The sequence below is a fragment of the Canis lupus genome, chromosome 37, assembly GCF_048164855.1.
Source record: "Canis lupus baileyi chromosome 37, mCanLup2.hap1, whole genome shotgun sequence".
NCBI classification, from domain to species: domain Eukaryota; kingdom Metazoa; phylum Chordata; class Mammalia; order Carnivora; family Canidae; genus Canis; species Canis lupus.
The window spans coordinates 3527752-3550182 of record NC_132874.1 but is presented as its reverse complement, the minus strand read 5'-3'; the positions used below and the strand labels follow the sequence as shown (position 1 = coordinate 3550182).

Sequence of the window (22431 nt, the reverse complement as noted above, 5' to 3'; positions counted from 1 at the left end):
AAATCTTTTAATACTCCTTAATACCCTAGGAGGACAGCATTGTTGACATGACCCATCTTCGAGAACCCCAAGAATCTGAAACATCCATGCAGTTCTTGCTGCAGCTGGCAAGGGAAATATCTACATGTGTCCTTAAACCAAGACACTTATATAAAAACAACAACAACAACAACCTCGTGGGGAGAAAGCAGATGTGGAGAGAGAATAGTTTTTCAATCATCTGCCCCAATTCCTCAACAAAAGGCAGCTTGTGTGCCCCATTCCCAGGGACCCAGCTACATGCCTGCCATCAATCCTTGCAAAAGTCCTGGGACCCATTAGAACACTTAAACCACCTCCCTCGACCTCGCATGGTGCTAAGGCAGAGAGGGCAGAAGAGAAGTGCTTAGCCACTGAGAGATACTACAGGCCTCCAGTCCATCCACTGGCAAAGCTGCTCGTGAGGGGTTGGGACCCGGGCCTCCTATGCAGGAAGAATCAAGTTCCAATTTCTGGATCCAAATAGGTGTTGTGACCTTGGGCAAGTAGGATAACTAACTTTTGGGGCTTTGATTTCCTCTTTGGTAAAATAGGGATAAGAAAACCTTCCTTGGATGCCTGGGTGGCTCAGTCAGTTGAGTGTCTGCCTTCAGCTCAGGTCATGATCCTGGAGTGCCAGGACTGAGTCCCACATCAGGCTCCCTGCTCAGCGGGGAGCCTCTTTCTCCCTCTGCCTCTGCCCCTCCTCCCGTTCGTGCTCTCTCTCGCTCTGTGTCTCTCTCAAATAAATAAATAATCTTAAAAATAAAATAAAATAGGAGTGTCTGGGTGGCTCAGTGGTTGAATCTGCCTTTGGCTCAGGTTGTGATCCCAGGATCCTGGTATTGAGTTCTGTATCCGGCTCCCTGCATGGAGCCAGCTTCTCCCTCTGCCTATGTCTCTGCCTCTGTCTCTGTGTCTCTCATGAATAAATAAATAAAATCTTTAAAAATAAAATAAAATAAAGCTTAAAGACAAGAAAACCTTCCTTGTATCTTTTAAGAAGCAGTGTATGTTATATGCTTAACAGAGTGCCTGACACTTAGTAGTTTCATAAATGTTAACTGTTGTTACTCATAAGTATTCATTGAAAATGTCACTGTACGAGGCAGTATGACCATAGGGATATGTACAGTCCCTGACCTGCAGAGCTTACAGACACATAGAAAAGAAGGACTAAGTGCCATAACAAGATGGACACTCCAGCAGGTGCTCAGCGGGGTGGGAAGATGGTGGGGGAGGGGAGGAGAGAGGAGAGAGATGCATGTGCAGACAGCTGCAGGCTGGAAGCACCCAAGAGGTGCATGCTGAGGATGGTTGGGGTCTGGACAGATGCAAAGAAAGAAAAAGCTCAGTGGAATCTAGAAGGGGCCCAGGAGGAGGCGTGCGGAGGAAATGGGACAGGGTAGCACTTGGAGGGAGACCATAATAGGGCACCGCTGCTCACCCCTCCTGACCTACCTCTGCTGAGATCCAGAAGCTCATCATAGGCGTGAGGCAGATGCCCTTAAAGGCATCACTTCTTCCACCAGCACCCGAGAATTCACAAATCACAAGTGTCTAGAACTTAGTGTGGGAGTCAGAATCCACACAAGAGCTGGATACGAGTTTCTCCGCAGTGACTTTGAACATTACATACAAAAACCTGCTCATGGCCCTGTGAATTTCTGATATGGATTGCTCATTTGCTCCCAGCAGAAATTGATAAACAAAACAAAACAAAACAAAACAAAACAAAACAAAACAACAACCTTTGGTTGAGTGTGGTGACAAAAACTCTTGTGATGTGGGTTTCTGTTGTTCTCTGGCTATCTGGCCTCTGCCTCTTCTGTGTCCAACATTACTCTGCTGGGGGCTGAGCTGGGAAAAACACTAGCACTACCTGATGGCTCATCAAAGAACATTCTTTCTTCAAAAAAAAAAAAAAAAGAAAAAAAAAAGAACATTCTTCCTTGTGGTATAGCACTGCAAGTTCAGAATGTTCTATACAATTATGTGCCTAAGGAGTTCTTGGTTCTCTAATGAGCTTTGCAAATGATCGGCCTTGGATGAAGTTTGATCCTGGGATGGATTTCTCCCTTTACTGATCCAACTTTGCAGCACCGCTCTTACTCTTTAATCTGCCAGTTTTTTCTTCTGCCCCGACTCACTGATGGGAGAGGAGACTGCGCTTTGGTATTTTCTTCTCTTGATGGGAAGGGTCAATTCCCAACAGGGCTTAAGTTCCAAATGGTTCTCTTTGGGGGCGGGAACACAAGGGCTGCATTCCTTGGGTGATATTATTGAAGAATAACCCATCTGGCTTCATCAACACTTGGTCAAAACGTATACAGTGATGACATGAGGAACGTATTCTTGATTCTCAGGCATGTGCCACTTTCAGAATTCCCTGCAAGTTCCATGGAGTTGCACGTGAGCAGCTGGTGGGGTGAGGGCAGCTGGGACTCATGGCCTCAATGGTCAGAAATGCTCCGTCTGCTCACTGTGTCCCAAATGTCTGGTTGAACTGCATACTTAATAATGTCTGTCTATCCAGAGGGCAATAGAATGTTCCCGGACTGGGAGGCCACTGATATTTCCATTTTTTTCCAGAGAAATACTGGCCTGAGGCCCTCGGAAACATTGCTTCATTGCCTAGCGTTATAAGAATTTGCCTGACCTAGTTTGTGGAGGCAAATTAACCCTAGTCCTATGGTTGTTTCGTGCAAAAGGGAGAAATGAAAGTTTTTATTGCTAACTACATCCCATTTGCTTAAGTCAGTCACAACCACTGAAAGATCAGCTCAAAAATGTTGTTTTAGTAGGAACAAGGTCTTCATGGATCCAGATTGGGTAGATCTGTGACTCAAAAAAGACAAAAATCCCCTCCTTCATTCCTTTAGCTGGGATTATTGGGTGGGGCCACCATTCTGTGACTATGCGACTACTATTCACACATTCACCCGGACTACACCTTCAATCGTGTGATATTTGTGGTGACTCCAGAGCAGCACAATCCTCTCATCTTGGTTTTTCATGTAAACAAGAGAATAAAGCTATTAATTTCTCAGCCTCCCATAGACTGAGGCCGAGGAGAAACCTAATAATCGAATCTTTACAAGATGACCTTTCAGAGTTAAGGGAGCCTGGCTTCTGTGTGTTGGAGGGAGTGTTCGTTAAAACGGAAATATCTCAGACGTGTTGGTGGTTCTTAGTCTAACTTGGCTCAAAGATGCACGATATGCGAAGACGGGTGGCATGAGGGTGCCAGGTGATGATGTCCCAGACAAGAGGTAACATGGTTCTGGCCAATAAAAAAAAGTTTGAATGCCACATTAGGCAAGTCAGGAAAAATCACTCTTCCTTCTTAAAATCTGAGATTACTTTCTTGGAAAATAAACATTTACTCCTAGACCTGGGGGTCTGATTCAACTGTTACCTGCACGCTTACCTGGAGGATTCGTCTCTGAGAGGGACCACCCTGAGAGTGCCCACGCTTGCCCTGATAGTGGGAGGGAGGCCTTGGAGCCAAAGCCAGCAGGGTGCCCCAGCAGCAGCCAGGAGTCAGTAGGTCTTGGGCGGTGAAGGCCAGGGCTCACAGTGCCCCTGAGGAATTATTTGAGCAAAATATTCCAGGCTGGAGGAAATCTACTGCCTGGGAACAGGAAGGGTCCTGGGCTCAGTTTCTAGGGGTGGTGAGGGGTCCCCTATATGGGGGGATGAATGGTTCCCTGGGTGAGCTAGGAAAGCACGTTTTAATTTTCTTTTTTTCTGGGGTGCATAGGTGGTTCAGTGGTTGAGCATCTGCCTTTGGCTCAGGTTATGATCTGGAGGTCCTGGGATTTGAGTCCCACCTCGGGCTCCCCAAAGGGCACCTGCTTCTCCCTCTGCCTATGTCTCTGCCTCTCTCTATCTACATAAATACTCTTTATGTATTTAAGAGATAAAATCTTAAAAATAAATAAGTAAATCTTTCTTTTTTCTCCCACTGAAATATTTTTCAACTTTTTTTTCTTGATTTGAAAGCAGGGAAGCCTGCACTTCATGGGACTGTCTTGTAAAGGATGAATGCCTTAGGTGTTTTGTTTTGTTTCTCAAAGAGGGGAAGGTTGCGTCCAGCGCAGAACTGTTCAGCGGTACCCTCCTGCCCCGCCCCGTGGGGTCCTGACTCACCCCAGCGCTGGGGTGAAGCGTGCACACCTGCAGCCTGCAAGGCGCTGGGAGAACCGGGGTCTCAGGCCCGGGAAGGGAAGCCGGCCCGGCCTCGGGGAGCGACCACTGCGGATCCAGAAGCATGCCCTCTGCTCCCGGAGGCGCCAGAGGAGGCGAGCGCGAGGGGCCGCTTGGGGTCGTGCATTCGCGGCGGCGCAGGGAGCAGCACCCAGAGCTCACCCAGGGGTCCCGGGGAGCGGAGCGGGCGCCCGGCCGTCATGCGGTCCTCTCCTGCCACCTGTCGACAGCATCGCTCACTGCGGTTTCCGGATGCACCTGCGCTGTTCTGTCCGTGGACCCCTGCAGGACGTGCGGGCTCCGGAACATTAGAACTCTTCAAGGCACGTTTTCTGCAAATTAAAATAGATGTATTGAGTTCTCAGGGGGAAAATACATGTTCTACTCGGTTACGTATGTTATTGGGTAAATTAGCTGATTTTCATTCTGTATGCTAGAATGATACAAGCATAACGGGACGCAGAGTTGTCTTCTTTCTTACATTAGGTTAACACATAAAAGCCCTGCATAATTTTAAGATTTTTTGTTGTTGCTGTTTTTTTTTTTTTTTAGAAAATATGATCACCCTAAAGGTACTGAAGGAATTTTTAGAAGAGAAATAGTATATGACTATGATTTGCACACAAGCGAGTGGGGAACATCTGCAGAATGAACAGGATGGAGAGCCATGGGAGTTCACGTATAAGCAAGTAGAGCTTGAGAAACTGCCCAAATGTTATACTGGCTTGGACTTTCGCTGGAAGATTGAGAAGATGCTATCCAAAGCACAATTGTTCATATCCTTCCATTCAACAATCCACGAATTCAAAACCATGAGAAAAGTAATGTGGATGATATTCTTCATAAGATGGGTTAATGTCCAACAATAGAGGAGCTAAAGTTATGGCTCATTCAGAATATGGAATACTACAGAAGCCTAAGAATCATTTGTACAAATATGTACAAATACTAATATGAGAAACACATATCCAGGAAAATATAAACTAGTAGATAAAAATAGAGATACTGAATAAAACTGGAAAAGAATATTTAAAATATTAAAGCTGAGTTAGTCTGTTATGTATGCATACTGATATTTCTGTTTTCCTAATTACATAACAGGTACAGAAGTGCATTCTTGTAACACGTTTAAGCCACACAAAAGTGTATTATTAGGTAAGAAGTGGAGGATCCCATAATCTGCTTGCTTCTAGCTTGTCTGCTCCCTAGTAATAGATAACATAAGCTCTCCAGATCGTCTTCCTTCGAGTTAGACACACACACACACACACACACACACACACACACACAATTATATATAATGTTATTTCAACATAAAACTGATAACATTGTATTTCTTGCAACTCAATTCTTCTAAAAATATGCATTATAGATCTTTTTGGGTAGATAAATATAGATATATATCATTGTATTTTTTTAAGATTTTATTTATTTCACAGAGAGAGAGAGCACAAGTAGGGGGTAGTGGGAGAGGGAGAGGAAGAAGCAGGCTCCCCACCAAGCAGGGAGCCTGATGCAGGGCTCAATCTCAGGACCCTGGAATCACGACCTGAGCCAAAGGCAGATGCTTAACCAACTGAGCCACCCAGGCCCCCCTAACTCATTGTTTTTAACCACTACTTAATGTGATCTACTCTAATAAATTTAACTATTTCACAATTGACAGATATTCGGTTCTTCTAATTTTTAAAATGATAATAATTCTGCAAATGACCCCTTGTATATTTATCTTGTACACTCTATTAATGAATTTAAGTTTTTAATATTTTTTATTAGCCATTTTTGTATTTCCTTAGAGAATTTCCTATTCATATCTTTTCTAAATTTTTGTCATTGTTTACATTTTTATTGTTGATTTGATGGACCCTTAATGAATTTTTAGATGTTATTGAGATTTCACTGGATTTAGAGATTGGTACAACATAGAATGTTTCTGTCCAGAACATAATTTTTAAAAAAATCTAACTTATTTAAATTCAATTAAATAACATATAGTGTATTATTAGTTTCAGAGGTAGAGTTCAGTGATTCATCAGTTGCATAGAATCAGTTGCATAGAATGCTCATATCACGTGCCCTCCTTCATTCCCATCACCCAGTTACCACATCCCCCCACCCATCTCCCCTCCAACAACCCTTAGTTTGTTTCCTAGAGTTGGGTCTCTTATGATGTGTGCCTCTCTGATTTTGTCTTATTTTTCCCTCCCTTCCCCTATGATCCTGTTTTGTTTCTTAAGTTCCACATGAGTGAAATCATGATAATTGTCTTTCTCTGATTATCTTATTTCATTTAGCATAATACCCTCTAGTTCTATCCACGCCATTGCAAGTGGCAAGATTTCATTTTTTCATGGCTGAGTAACATGCCATTGTATATATATACACCACATCTTCTTTATCTATTCATCTATCAATGCACATCTGGGCTCTTTTTGTACTTTGGCTATTGTGGACATAGCTGCTATAAACATTGGAGTGCAGGTGTCCCTTCGGATCACTATGGTTGTATCTTTTGGATAAATGCCTAGTAGTGCAAAAGGATAGCTCTATATTTAACTTTTTGAGAAATCTCCATACTATTTTCCAAGTGGCTGCACCAGCTTACATTCCCACCAACAGTGTAAGAGGGTTCCTCTTTCTCCATATCCTCGTCAACATATCTTGTTTCCTGAGTTGATCGTTTTAGCCACAGAACTTATGTTTTCCCATTTACTCTAGTCTTCTTTTATATTCCTTGGTAAAATGTTCTTGTTTTTCTTTATTTAAATCTTATACACTTCTTTTTATAATATATATTACATAGAGGAAGATAGTTTTCAATAGTTATTTACATAACTAAAATAATTTTAATGGGAACAATTACTAGCTCCAGCTAAAAACAGCAGTTTTTAAAGCTATAATGATCTGTCAAGTAACAACTTGAAAAAGTATAATTATTAGCCTACTCATTTGCTTGTATACAAGGAAAATCAAAAGATTGATTTAATTTCCTCTAACAACCTCAAAACACAATTTAGACACACACACACACACACACACACACACAAAGAAAGAGGAAAAACCACAGCTTGGGAATAGTAAGTCTTATTTTCCTTTCTTTGGATAAGCGACTCATCACCTGGCAGTATGCACAGAGGCCGCGGGAGGGGAGGTAATCCAATCCTGGGGAGCGGGGTCATCAAAGAAAATAATTTCAATTACTTCACAATCCTTCCAAACTCCTTGAGCATTTGAACTGTGAAGTCTTCATAACAGACATCTCTGTAGTGTCTCCCTGTGCCCTTCCTCTGGCACTTCCAGCTCCATTAGGGCAGGCCTCACCATTTCCCTCATTAGAATCTTTCCAGTACCCAATAGATGTGGATAAAGTTGCTAATAATAAATTTTCTGGGGCACCTGGGTGGCTCAGTGGTTGAGCATCTGCCTTTGGCTCAGGTCATGATCCTGGGGTCCTGGGATTGAGTCCCACATCGGACTTCCTGCAGGGAGTCTGTTTCTCCCTCTGCCTGTGTCTCTGCCTCTTTCTCTATGTCTCTCATGAATAAATAAATACAATCTTTAAAATAATAATAATAATTTTTTCTGATACAATTTTTGTATTAAAAAACATGAATGCTGGAGCATGATAAACTGATCTTACAGTTCTGAAGAGAAGATGTACAAGAATAGCCTTGATAATTTGGATGAAAGAGAGCAGTAAAAGAGAATTCACCCCACCTGCTTTCTTTTTTTTTTTTAATTTATTTTTTATTGGTGTTCAATACAGAATAACCCCCAGTGCCCGTCACCCATTCACTCCCACCCCCCGCCCTCCTCCCCTTCTACCACCCCTAGTTCGTTTCCCAGAGTTAGCATTCTTTACGTTCTGTCTCCCTTTCTGATATTTCCCACACATTTCTTCTCCCTTCCCTTATATTCCCTTTCACTATTATTTATATTCCCCAAATGAATGAGAACATATAATGTTTGTCCTTCTCCGACTGACTTACTTCACTCAGCATAATACCCTCCAGTTCCATCCACGTTGAAGCAAATGGTGGGTATTTGTCATTTCTAATAGCTGAGTAATATTCCATTGTATACATAAACCACATCTTCTTTATCCATTCATCTTTCGTTGGACACCGAGGCTCCTTCCACAGTTTGGCTATCGTGGCCATTGCTGCTATAAACATTGGGGTGCAGGTGTCCCGGCGTTTCACTGCATCTGTATCTTTGGGGTAAATCCCCAACAGTGCAATTGCTGGGTCGTAGGGCAGGTCTATTTTTAACTCTTTGAGGAACCTCCACACAGTTTTCCAGAGTGGCTGCACCAGTTCACATTCCCACCAACAGTGTAAGAGGGTTCCCTTTTCTCCGCATCCTCTCCAACATTTGTTGTTTCCTGCCTTGTTAATTTGCCCCATTCTCACTGGTGTGAGGTGGATCTCATTGTGGTTTTGATTTGTATTTCCCTGATGGCAAGTGATGCAGAGCATTTTCTCATGTGCATGTTGGCCATGTCTATGTCTTCCTCTGTGAGATTTCTGTTCATGTCTTTTGCCCATTTCATGATTGGATTGTTTGTTTCTTTGGTGTTGAGTTTAATAAGTTCTTTATAGATCTTGGAAACTAGCCCTTTATCTGATATGTCATTTGCAAATATCTTCTCCCATTCTGTAGGTTGTCTTTTAGTTTTGTTGACTGTATCCTTTGCTGTGCAAAAGCTTCTTATCTTGATGAAGCTTTTTCAAAACATGCTGCAAAGCTAAAATAATGTGAAAATGAGACATTGATGCAGAAACAGAGAAGTCAATCAAATAAGCTGAAAGAGTTGCCCTTTCTCAATGTGACCAACATGACCACTAGGCCAGTTTCTGTACCAGGAGGCCTTGACATACCATGGGGCTGCAAATGAGCTGCCCCACACTGAAAACAAGTTTTCCAAAACTCTCATTTTTACTTGAGCACTCAAAGTAAAGCACTCATTCAGAAGCTATTTCTTAATTTCTAAAACATGGCAATTTTATGATTATTTTGCTGATTTTTATCTTCATTATGCTTCGGTCTGAGAACACACTATATATGATTTTGGCATCTGCAGAGACTTGCCTTATAGCTTAGCATATCATCATTCTGTGTAAAAGACTTGTGTATTCTTGAAAAGAATATTCTGTAGATATTGGGGGCAATGTTCTCTATATGTTTATTAGGCATTTTATTTAACTGCATTGTTCAACACTTGCACATATTTACTGAGTTTGTGTGTGTGTCTGATTGGTTTATCACTTACTGAGAGAGGTGTTTTCAGATCTCTCACTATGATTTGAATTGGTTTGTTTAGTTATGTCATTCTTTGCTTTATATATTTTGAGGCTACGCTATTATTATATACATATCTAAGTTTTTATATCTTAGTTTTTATATCTTCCTGGTTAATTAACATTTTTATCATTATGGAGACTTCTGAGAGAAATAGCAGAGTTGGAGGATTCTAAGATCATCTCATTTCACAGATACAACTAGACAATACCACATCAGTGTAAATGACCCAAAAAACAACCTGAACCCTGGCAGAACAGACTCTCCACTGGTGAATGTAGAGAGAAGCCACATCAAAAAGGGTAGGAAGGGTGGAGACTCAGCGAGGAGCCAAATGACCCCTGAGTCTGATTGTGGGAGAGAGGGATACTGCAGGCACAGAGAGGATAGAGAAACAGGCTTGATGCCAGGCACCCAAAGCACAGAAGACTTATAGTAGGAAGACAAGCCCCATAACATTTGGCTTTGAAAACCAGAGAGGCCTAACTTCTTGAGTTCTTATAACCTGCAGGGATTAATACCTGGAACTTTAAAAATCAGTGAGCTCACTTGGGTGGCACAGTTGCTTAAGTGTCTGACTTTTGGTTTCAACTCAGGTTGTGATCTCAGGGTTGTGAGTTTGAGCCCCATGTCCAGCTCTACACTCAGAGTGGAGTCTACCTGGGATTCTCTCATTCTCCTTTTGTCATCCCAATAGTACTCCCCACCACCTCTCTCTTTAAAATAATCAAATCTTATTAAACATTTTAAAAATTAAAATCAGTAGTCTTGGCTCTGGGAGAGCCAGAAGGGGTTACAAAACTGAATGCCTGCTCTTAAAGAGACAGCACAACAAACAGCTCCATGAAGATATGGCATAGAAGCAGCAGTTTGGAAAATGCCTGGGGTATATGGGAGGGAGATTTGTTTACTAAACTCAGAGTGGGTGCTAGAGGAGCAGGGATTGTTGGGAGACCTCTCAAGAACAAAAGAGCTGGCAGGTGACATTTCCCTCCCCTGACCTACAGCCTAGATACACATACACCTGTAGGAACCAATGCAGTGTGAACACCCTCCAACGCGGCTTGCTAAGAGTGTCCTCTCCTGGCTCCCACTCTTCTGGAGTCATACCCCATCCATCTCAGCCTCAGCAGGAGTTTTCCTGTTAACTGCAAATCTCCCATAGTGGACTGGCACAAGCCTTAATTGCACTGCACCCCTAGCCCCAAGTTATCCTACAAACCTGCCCTCAACAGGAGTCCATCCAAAGCAGAGTCACAGCATGGCAAGCACCAGGGGTCCAAGCACCCCTGATAGGGCCCACCACCACACCAAACTGACTCCAGTCCTAAGGAGAGGGGAAGATAACCACATCCACCAATCCTACTGTGGCCCCAGCAGTGAGCTGGGGACAGATATCTAGTCTGACTGCTGGCCCTGCCCACCAATGAAAGTTTCTCAAGGGACAACATGGATAGCATGGATGTAGTTTGGTGTTACTGCAGCTCTGGCAGATGCCTGATCTGACTAAACTCCAGCCCAAATCAGCCCCAGATTAGCCTGCTAACAACACAAGGACCAAACACTTCCCACAACAGACAAAGAAAGCCATTGTAATAAACTGGACTGAAGGTAAACACAGCTTAGCCACAACAGTAGGGTGCATGCAAAACACATAGGAGCCACCCCTGAAGCACCAGGTTCTGGTGAACAGGGAACATGGCACTGCAGGACACTACAGGACCTCTTCTTCATAGGCCACACCTTCAGGAGTATGAAACATAGCTGATTTTCCTTTTTTTTTTTTTTTTAAAGATTTTATTTATTCATGAGAGACACAGAAAGAAGGCAGAGACATAGGCAGAGGGAGAAGCAGGCTCCTCACAGGGAGCCCAATGCGGGATTTGATCCCAGAATGCAGCTCATGCCCTGAGCTGAAGGCATATGCTCAACTGCTGAGCCACTGAGGCATCCCATAACTGACTTTCCTAACACACAGAAACAGACACAGAGAGCTAGTCAAAATGAGGAGACAGAGGAATATGTCCCAAATGAAAGAGCAGGACAAAACCACAGCCAGAGAGTTAAATGACATGGAGAAGAACAAATAGGCCCCAAAGAGAATTTTAAGTAAAGGTCACAAAGACATTCACTGAACTTGAGAAAAGAATGGAGGACCTCAGTGAGACCTGCAACAAAGAGACAGAAAACATGGAAAAGAACCAATCAGAGATGAAGCACTCAATAAGAGAAGTAAAAAACTAGATGGAATAAATAGTAGACTAAAGGAAGCAGAATAGATATGTGACCTGGAGGATGGAGCAATAGAAAACAATCAGTCTAAATAAGAGAGAGAGAGAGAAATAATAACAAATAGATTAAGGGAAGTCAACAAAACCATCAGGCATGATGACATTCACATTATAGTGATCCTAGAAGAAGAAGAGAGAAAATGGAAGGCAGAAAAATTTTTTGAAGGAATAATAGCTGAAAACTTCTGTAATCTGGGGAAGAAAACAGGAATCCAGATCTAGAAGGCACAGAGAACTCCCAACAAAGTCAACCCAAGGAAGTCCACGTGAAGACACATAATAATTAAAATGACAAAAAGTAGTGATAAAGAGAGAATTTAAAATTCAGCAAAAGAAAGTAGATACATATAAGGGAAAAGCAATAAGGCCATCAGCTGATTTTTCAGCAGAAACTTTGCAGGCCAGAGGGTGTGGCATGATACATTCAAACTGCTGAAAGGAAAAATCTGCAGCCAAGGATCCTCTAACTATTAATGCTGTCATTCGGAACACAAGGAGGGATAAAGAGTTTCCCAGAAAAACAGAAGTTAAAGGAATTCATCACCACCAAGTCAGCCTTACAAGAAATGCTAATGGGGAACTCTTTAAGTGGAAGGAAAGACCATAAGTAGGAATAAGAAAAGTAGGAAACACAAAAGCAATAAAATTAAGAACATCTTTAGAAATCAGTCAAAGGATTCACAAAATAAAAGGATATAAAGTATGACACCATATACCAAAAATGTGGAAGGGAGAGGAGTAAAAACTTAGTTTTTAGAATGGGTTCAAACTTAATGACCATCAACTGAATACGGACTGCTATATGCAGATGTTATATATAAACCTAATGGTAACCACAAATCAAAATCCAGTAATAGATATGCAAAAAATAAAGAGAAAATGGAATCCAAGTATATCACTAAAGAAAGCCAGCACTCTGGGATCCCTGGGTGGCGCAGCGGTTTGGCGCCTGCCTTTGGCCCAGGGCGCGATCCTGGAGACCTGGGATCGAATCCCACGTCGGGCTCCCGGTGCATGGAGCCTGCTTCTCCCTCTGCCTGTGTGCGTCTCTGCCTCTCTCTCTCTCTCTCTCTCTCTGACTATCATAAATAAATAAAAATTAAAAAAAAAAAAAGCCAGCACTCATGAGAGAAGAAAGAGCAGAACTGCAAAAACAACCATAAAACAAGTAACAATATGGCAGTAAGTACATACCTATCAGGAATTACTTGGAATGTAAGCAAACTAAATGTTCCAGTCAAAAGACACAGAATGATGGAATGGATAAAAAAGCAAGACCCACCTGTGTGCTGCCTATAAGAGACTCATTTCAGACTTAGACACCTGCAGACGGAAAGTGAGAGGATAGAGGAGCATTCATCATGCACATTGAAGTGAAAAGAAAGCTGGGTAGCAATACTTCTAAGAGATAAAATAGACTTTAAAACAAAGACTGTAACAGAAGACAAGGGAACAATCCAACAAGAAGATATAACAATTGTAAATATTTATGTATCCAACATGGGAGCACCCAAATACATAAATCAGCTAATAACAACCAAACAGCAAGTAATCAATAGTAATGCAATAGTAGTAGGGGACTTTAAGAGCCCACTTACATCAATGGATAGATAATCCAAACAAAAAATCAACAAGGAAACAGTGACTCTGAATGACACATTAGACCAGATGGATCTAACAGATACATTCAGAGCATTCCATCCTACAACAGTGGAATACATATTCTTTTCAAGCGCACATGGAACATTCCCCAGGACAGATCACATGTTATGCTACAAGACAAGTCTCAACATACTCAAAAAGATTGAAGTTATAATACCATGCACCTTTTCAAACCACAATGCTATGAAACTAGAAATTAACCACACACACACACACACACACACACACACACACACACATCTGGAAATAACACAAACACATACATGTTAAATAACATGCTACTAAATAATGAATGGGTCAATTAAGAAATCAAAGGAAATTTAAAAATACATGGAAACAAATGAAAATGAAAACATAATAGTACAATCTTTGGGATGCAGCAAAAGCAGTTCTAGAGGGAAGTTAATAGCAATACAGGCCTACCTCAAGATGCAAGAAAAATCTCAAACAACCTAACCTTACACCTGAAGGAACTGGAAAAAGAACAAACAAAACTCAAAACCAGAAGAAAGAAGGAAATAATAAAGATTAGAGAGAAATAAATGATATAGAAACTAAAACAAAACCCCAAAATAACAGAACAGATCAATGAAACCAGGATTCTTTGAAAAGATTGACAAAATTGATAATCCTCAAAGAGGAGTAGAAATAAGATAGAGTAGACAAAATCAGAAATGTAAGAGGGGAACCAACACTATAGAGAAAAAAGATTATAAGAGAATATTATAAAAAATTATGTAACAAAATATCAGACCACCTAGAAGAAAAGGATAAGTTCCTAGAAACATATTACCTCCCAAAATTGAATCAGGAAGAAATAGAAAATTTGAACAATGCAATTGAGTCAGTAATCAAAAAACTCCCAACAAACAAAAGTCCAGTACCAGATGGCTTCACAGGTGAATTTCACTAAACATTTAAAGAAGAGTTAATGGGCAGCCCGGGTGGCTCAGTGGTTTAGCACTGCCTTCAGCCCAGGGTGTGATCCTGGAGACCCGGGATCGAGTCCCACATCAGGCTCCCTGCATTGAGCCTGCTTCTCCCTCTGCCTGTCTCTGCCTCTCTTTCTCTGTGTGTCTCTCATGAATAAATAAATAAAATAATAAATAAATAAATAAATAAATAAATAAATAAATAAATAAGAGTTAATACCTGTTTTCACACTATTCCAAAAAATAGAAAAGGAAGAAAAGCTTCTAAATTCAGCCCATGAGGCCAGAAGTACCCTGACACCAAAACCAGATAAAGAACTACAAAAAAAAAAAAAAGAGAACTATAGGTCAATATTTCTGATGAACACATATGCAAAAGTCCTCAAAAAATATATGAGCAAACCAAATCCAACAATACATTAAAAAGATTATTCATCATAATCAAGTGGGATTTATTCCTAGGATGCAAGAGTTCAACACTGGCAAATAAGTCAGTGTAATACATCAAATCAATAAGAGAAAAGATAAAAACTATATGATCATTTCATAAGATGCAGAAAAAGCATTTGACAAAGCACAATATGTATTCATGATAAAAGCTCTCAATAAAGTAGGTTTAAAGGGAACATACCCTCAACCTAATAAAGGCCATATATGAAAAATTCAGCTAACATCACTCTCAATGGTGAAAAACTGAGAGCTTTTCCCCTAACGTCAGGAGCAAGACAAAGATGTCCACTCTCACCACTCTTATTCAACATAGTACTGGAAGTTCTAGCCACGGCAATCAGACAACAAAAAGAAATAAAGACATCCAAATTGGCAAGGAAGAACATTCACTATTTGCAGATGCAGTGGATCTCAGAGCAAGGTGCAAAGGATAATTTCACAGTTTTTGGCTTAAGTCATGGAAATGAGGTCTGAGAGGGAAAAATGGCAGGTGATGTGGAGTAGAATAAAAAAGAGGGAGGTAATGTGGACACAGATAGAAAAGAACCATCTAAGATGAGTAAGAAGCAAAGTGGGGGGACATGCACAATTGATGGACTGGAAGTCTTGATGATATCGAAGAATTTTTGGAGGGAAGGTAACAGAAGGACATCACTGAGAAAGCCAGCATGAAAATAAAGATAGGTGAGAAAACAAATTCACATTTTAAAATGGTCTTTATTTGCTCATCATAAACATTTTAACATACATTTATATATATATATATTAATTTTCATTAGTAATTGAATAATTAACCACATAGTGTAAATCACAAAATACAATTCCTGAATTACAAGTATTTCTGTGAAATGTGCCTAAGTATAATGAGTGAGGTAAACCAGAGTAATGGAATATCATTGGTATTAATCTTAATGAGAAACAGATCATCATTTTCATAACCAAGTGTGAATTTAGATATTTAAGGAGATTAATTCGACCACTGGATTCTCATATCTTCTGAATTAAAGAGGTAGTATATATATTCAGAAAATCAATGTTGATGTTCAATTAATGAGGTGTGTGTGTGTCTGTTGTACTAGAAAACATCAACATATAAAATAGAACCCTTGTTAACTATCACATTTTCTAGGGATAAATTTGAATGGCTGTGCCCTAATCATGCAAATATCATCAAAAACTACAGACAGTACTAGAAACAAATTAGTTGCCTATCTTAGCCATTGAAACAATGTTTTTACATGTTCAAAAGAGGATTTCTCAATTTTTTCAAGGTATAGATTTTTATTGTTGATTTTTCTGATTTTGAAAGATTTTTGTCTATAAAACTTACTTTATTGCTAGTTAGTATTCATATTTTTATTAATCAAAGATCTTTTCATTGGTTAGAATTTATAAGCTGCATGAAATGACTAATTCTGTGCCTGAATCAAAATCATTTCAGTCCCAATGAAATTTTACCTTGGAACGGAGCTTCTGCAGCCTTGTTTTGACAAATGCATGATTCCAACAAAGCTTTCTAAAAAACGGAAAACAGCTTATGAGCTCTGTTTACCCAATTCTTTTAATGGACCCTATTATAGGAATCAATCTCTTACAGGAACAAAATGTCTATTAGTATATGCTCCTTTCATAATTCTATTTTAGGTTTTTCCTCCTTCCTGTTCTCTTCCCATGGTCATTCATTTATCTATTTCTCTTCTTTCTTCTCTTTTTCTAACCCAACTTTTGCTCTCTTATTCCTTTCTGGTTTCCTCATTGTCCTCTAGAGAATTGTCTCTTCTTGTTCTATTTCTTCAATGCCTGGGTTCACATCTTCTTCCCACAGACAATCTGTTCCTGTAGGGTCATCGGTTCTTTTACAGAGAATCGGGTATAGAATAAGTAAAACATAAATTCATAAATCATAAATTCATAAATTCATTCATAAATTCAGCTATGTAGTGACCCACAAACATAAGATATGTGAACATCTCGCAAATCCAACGTGTAATTATCCATCATTGATGTCCGCAAGGTGATTCTTTAGTATAAGCTTCCTGTGATCAAGATGTAGCGTCAGTAAATTCTTGAATTTTCTGTTTTTTTGGCATCTCTGTGAACTAAAGATATTAAGTATTAATCTCACTTTAATACTTTTTCATTTTTATTGCATTTGGACACATTTTTTTGAAGATTTATTTATTTGAGAGAGTACAAAAGTAGGTGGGGGGATGACAAAGGGGGGCACAGAGAGAGTCTTAAGCAGGCTCCACATTGAGTGCAGAGCCCCATGCCAGAATCAATCTCACAACCCTGAGATCATGACCTGAGTCGAAATAAGAGTCAGACACTTAGCTGACTAAGCCACCCAGGTACCCCTGGGACAAATTTTTAATTTTATTCTTTAGTTCAAGTTACATAGTATTTGACGCTTTGAGGTCAGCGGGAATCTGAAACTGGAATGTGACCTGGACTATGAGTCTTCTCCCATCTTGCTACAGATTCACCAAGTGACTGACTGAAGGTCACAGGACACTCCTGTTCATTGCATCAGGTCGAGACAGTCCACGTTCATTCTTCACTTATCATGTGCTCACTCACTCTTTCAGGATAAGTGCTTGATGTGTGACCTATCCCTGTGAGGTAGCTGTTATTATTAGATCCACTTTACAGATGAAAACCTGACACCCAGGGAGGTTCACTAATCTGCCCAAGGTCATACAGTAGGTGACCGAGCCAAGATTTTAATTGTAGGAGTTATTCCAGGTCTGAGGTGTTGACCATCGTACTTTATTGCTTCCCTGACACAGCAACTTCACAAGGCACACACTGACCTCCTGACTTTGTTACCTTTATCTCTGCTCAGTTCACTCACCAGCTTACACAGAAGCACCTCTGACCATCTGTTGGAACTTCTCCAGCTCCAAGCCCTTGAACTCTGTGCTTTCTCTACCTGTTTCCTCCTTACCTTCCATGCCTCCTAGCGTCTCTAATCACTGAATGTGCTTAGCATCTCCACTGAGCACCCGGACTCTATTTTCCCAGCACCACACATGCCTCTTCTCTGCTTCCCTTCCTACTCTGTCACCCTAGGAGGACTTGCCAAGGCTCTACTCTACCTTGAATTTTTCTTCCTTTTAACTTTACCCACTCTTTCTGTCTGGAATATTCTTTCTACCATCCTTCCCCTCCATTTCTGCTTTATTAAGAACTTTACCCAAACTTTGAGCCACTCTTCAGACACCACCTCCCCTCCCCACCTAAATACTACCTTTTCCATAATGCTCTTCCTGGTCATTTCAGAGTCAGATGTGATCTCTCTCTCTCCTTCATGTTTGTAACACAAATATAGCCTGCTTTATAATCCAGTTATATGTGAATTTCCTTAGCATCCCTTCTAGTTTATAATCGTACCTTAGAAGATCTCGCCTAATGCTTGTGCTAGACTGGAGAACCAAACAAAGGACTAGAGTATGGAGCAAAGAACTTTACAATGGAAAGAAATGTTCTACTTTGAACCTTAATTTTACTGGGTAGTTTAAGAGCCATGTTGTACTGACAGTAGGAGAGAGAAATTCACTGTTCCTTCCTTCCTTGTTGCCTAGCATGCATAAAATCGTGTGTGTTCTGGGCTCTGTGCTGAGCACCAGGGATACCAGGCAAGAGCATTTACTTTTAAGAAATTCGGAGTCTACTGACCAGAAGAGAAAACAGATTATTACAACACCGTGTGAGGGGATAGCTATTTGTGGAATAAAGAAACATAGAAATAAATGCATGAGTCAAAGAATTCACTACCTTTGTAGTAAAATTACATGATTTTTCTAATAATACATATGATGAAACATAACTTCTAATGCAGTTAATAAAATCACATCTCAAGTGGTAGGAAGGAATGTCAAAACTAATTTGAGCCAGACAGCCTGATCTCCATCAGCCTGAAACAGATAGGTCTACTGCAAATGGGGAGGTGAGGTTTTCCATCACACTTTGTTTTTAGTTTTTCTCTTGTTGGTTCTTGTTGCTGCTTTGCATGTGTTCAGGATTTAGCTCTGAACACTCACTGACAATTTCTGTGTGGTTAATCGACAGGCTGTATGTTCATCTCAACCAACCAACCAAAGATCCTATGAATTTAGACTGAACACACTATTTATTTTATTTAGTTATTTTAAAACTTGAATGTTCTTGCAATGTTAGCTCTCCTCACTCCCCTGGAAGTCAGGTTTTCTGACAGGTATGGTGTCTGCTTAATTTAGATGCCAGAGAGAGTATGATGAGGCTTAGGACAAGGGTGTCTCTCAGACCTCCGGGATGCCTTACCTGGGGAACTCAGATCTGCTCTACCCACAGTGCATCAAGAAGGATCTCCAGTTGGGCGGCATTAGAGGGAGTTTTATTTGAAAATGGTTCCAAAACCTGTAAAAGAGATAAAGCAGAGAAATATGTTTCGGAAACTTCCATGACCATTATTTGGCCAAGATCTGTTTGATACCTGGTACTCATCCCCCCTAAGAGATGGTGCTTCCATACTGTTTCAGCTCTTCATGTTGATTAACATTTTCAGTGTGTTGAATGCAATCCCTTTACACACGACAACTGCGGCTTATTTTTATTTTACCGTGACAGGCCTTGCTTTCAGGCATTCTCATATGTGAAAATATATATTTATAATCTGTACACAAAAGCATTAGAATCTGGTATTAGTAAGGGTACAGGTAAATAGGTCCTCTCCTATATGTATTAGGGGAGGTAAACTGTCTTCCTAGAGAGACTAGGCCTTTGGTGCATATGTACTGTGCTGGATCTAGCAGCTCCACTCCTTGGAACATATCCTGAGGAAATCACTATGAAAGTGTGCGAGATACACCTACATATTAATTTGCTGGATCATTGTTTCAAATAGGGAAAAGTTAGAAATAGATTACAGATAAATCGAAGATTATCTGGTAAACACGCAAGTAGAAAAGTATCCATGATATGGCTATTTTTACAAAAAGCGCATGTGTTTCTGCTTGTAAATGAAAAGGAAAGATTAATTAGACACTGATATATAAACGGCTCTCTCTGGGTGGTGGGTCCGTTTGCTATTTTAACTTTTTTTTTTTTTTGGAATTTTTTACCTTTTTTGAATTTTTAAATACCTTTTCTCAAATTTTCTGCAGTAAAGCTATACTATTTTTATAACCAGAAAAATACTCAAGAAACTCATAAATCCCATTTGAAGAGAGACAAAAATATACTAGGCTCTGTTTCCTAAGATTTATTAGGGGTTCCTCTTATATTTACGACCTGCATTATCAAAACAATAATAGAAAGTCTTTAGTATCAATATTCTAAAAAGCTTCCAAGAGGAAACTATTTTCTTAGGAAAAATAACCTCTTAAATCTCCTCAAAAGTTGCTTCATTCCCTTTTTTCCAGAAGAAGTCACGTATATGTTCTGTTGAAAATTAACAAAAGTTGAAACGTTTTACAGCCATTAAAACATTTGAGGTTTGGAGTGCTTGGCTCTCACTTGGTGGAGACTGCAACTCTTGATCTCCGGGGTTATGAGTTCAAGCCCCACCTTGGGTATAGAGATTACTTAAAAACCTTAAAAAAAAAAAATTGAAGCTGATTTGTGTGTCTCAACAGAAAGGATACCAAAGATACACTGATGAGTAAAAAAAGGCAAGTTACAGACCATATATGGATTACAGACCATATACTAGGATTACATTTAAAAAAAACAGCAACAACAAACTTTTCCCTCCAACTACATGGGACATTTTATTGAGAACAACTATATTTAGAGAAATGTTGATACTCTCAGAAACAGGGCCAGGATGATATACACTGAGTTTATTGTTATCAAGAGTTTGCCCTGGAGAGTGGGTGGAGGGAGAGGCAGGAAATGATAGGGTTTTGTGGGAAGGGTGGGGTAGAGTTATTTACTTTTATTTTAACAAGCTTCAATGTTCTTTATACTTTCTAAAAGTAATTTTAAAACATTCAAAAGGAAATAAGTAAAAGGAAAGAAAAGAAATTTTAAAATATGCCTGTTTGCAAGCTCAAGGCAGAGCCAGATGGCAGGTTTTGCTTATTTACAATTAAATTCCTGCGTTTTTCAGAGGGTCAATGGTAAGGATAGGAAACGATTCTCCCTCTTGGTGATCCTTTTGCAAATATAAAAATGGCAAATGGGCCTTTCTGACATTTCAGCTCAAATGTTCCAAATATAATCTTAAAGATGTAGAGTTTTGTAATGAGAGACTTAAGTTTTGAAGTGGAGATAGGCAGAAACTCAGTGGGCCATTCCCCTTAACCAACCAGTCCACCAAATTCAGACTGGGGTTGGGCACAGGCAAAAATGTGACATGGGAGAGGATTGTCTTGAAGGACCATGGCTTTGTCACATAAACACCGCCTCTCATTCTTGTCTTGGCAAATGCACACCTTCCCTCTGGTAATGTCCCTTCATCTCCTATACCAAAAACTACTTCCAAAAGGGACTGAAACACATTTGTATGAATGTACAAATGATGACTCTTTAAAATATTACTTTCCTAATCAGAGGCACTTGAGTGGCTCAGTGGTTGAACATCTGCCTTCGGCTCAGGCTGTGATCCCGGGGTCCTGGGATCGAGTCCCACATCAGACTCTTCACAGGGAGTCTGCTTCTCCCTCTGCCTATGTCTCTGCCTCTCTCTGTGTCTCCCATGAATAAATAAATACAATCTTGAAAAATAAATAAATAAAATATTGCTTTCCTAATCAGACTTGCTTTTTACAGGTTAAGAGAAATGAAGCCCTAATGGTGGAATCTCACATTTCCATCAGAATTCCGGGGCATAGTCAGACCCTGACTGTGTGTATGTATCCATGTTCTCCTCTGCAATGGCCTAGCATGTGACAGACATTTTCAGACTTACAGATGATGGTATATGTCAGGATCCCGCTGCAGCCGGGTTTGGAATCCTATATACAAGTCATCCCAGAGTAGACCATTTTTCACCACATATCTGATGACATCAACCCGGCTCCGAATCTGAAACAGATACAGAACAACTAGCAGGAGTGACCCAGCCAGCACAGAGCATCAACCCCTCAAGTCCCCAGGAGAAGCAGCTGCCTATGACGGCAGGCAATAGGGCCGTCATGGGGAAAAGTCAAATGGAGTAGATATGACAGGCTAGGGGGAGAGAAGGGACTGTGAGTGCACCAGGAATTGAGGAAAGTAGAACAAGAAAGGGATCAGGAGCTGGGATGCAAACATAGCAGCTGACAGCACAGAGTCACATCCCTGGGTTCAAATCCATGTTCTAGCTGTGTGAAATTGGCAACCATTCTGTGCCTTGGTTTTCTCATCTACACAACAGAGACAATGGAACATCCCTCAGGGGCTGTTACGAGGATTATGTGAGTCAAGACTTACACTGAGGCCTGGCACCCAGTAAGCTCTCCGTAAATACGTGCGCTGTAGCGTTATTCTAGGTGTAGTGTTCTAGTCTCCAGCCTAGACATTCAGCGGCAAAGCAGAGCCTGCAGGTTTACAGTAATCTGTGTGTTTCAGGCCATCCACAGGGCAAGATTACCTTCACTAGGTGG

At 40.5% G+C, this 22431-nt stretch overlaps 1 protein-coding gene across 9 annotated transcripts in view; it reads right to left on the bottom strand.

Annotated features, from left to right (window-relative positions):
* LOC140626472 (cytidine monophosphate-N-acetylneuraminic acid hydroxylase) overlaps window positions 1-22431 on the bottom strand; it is a 115042-nt gene that overhangs the window by 1531 nt on the left and 91080 nt on the right. For 4 of the 9 annotated variants that reach the window (XM_072814281.1, XM_072814284.1, XM_072814283.1 and 1 more), the window contains 3 exons: window positions 21756-21871; window positions 19166-19261; window positions 15561-16962 (listed from right to left, as the gene is read on the bottom strand). In XM_072814281.1, the coding sequence (XP_072670382.1) occupies window positions 19186-19261; window positions 21756-21871 (192 nt within the window). In that variant the 3' untranslated portion in view covers window positions 15561-16962; window positions 19166-19185. Of the gene's footprint in view, window positions 1-1479; window positions 3302-4170; window positions 4560-15560; window positions 16963-19165; window positions 19262-21755; window positions 21872-22431 lie in introns of those variants that run through there. The other 5 variants (XR_012025647.1, XR_012025648.1, XR_012025645.1 and 2 more) reach the window with 4 other exon arrangements.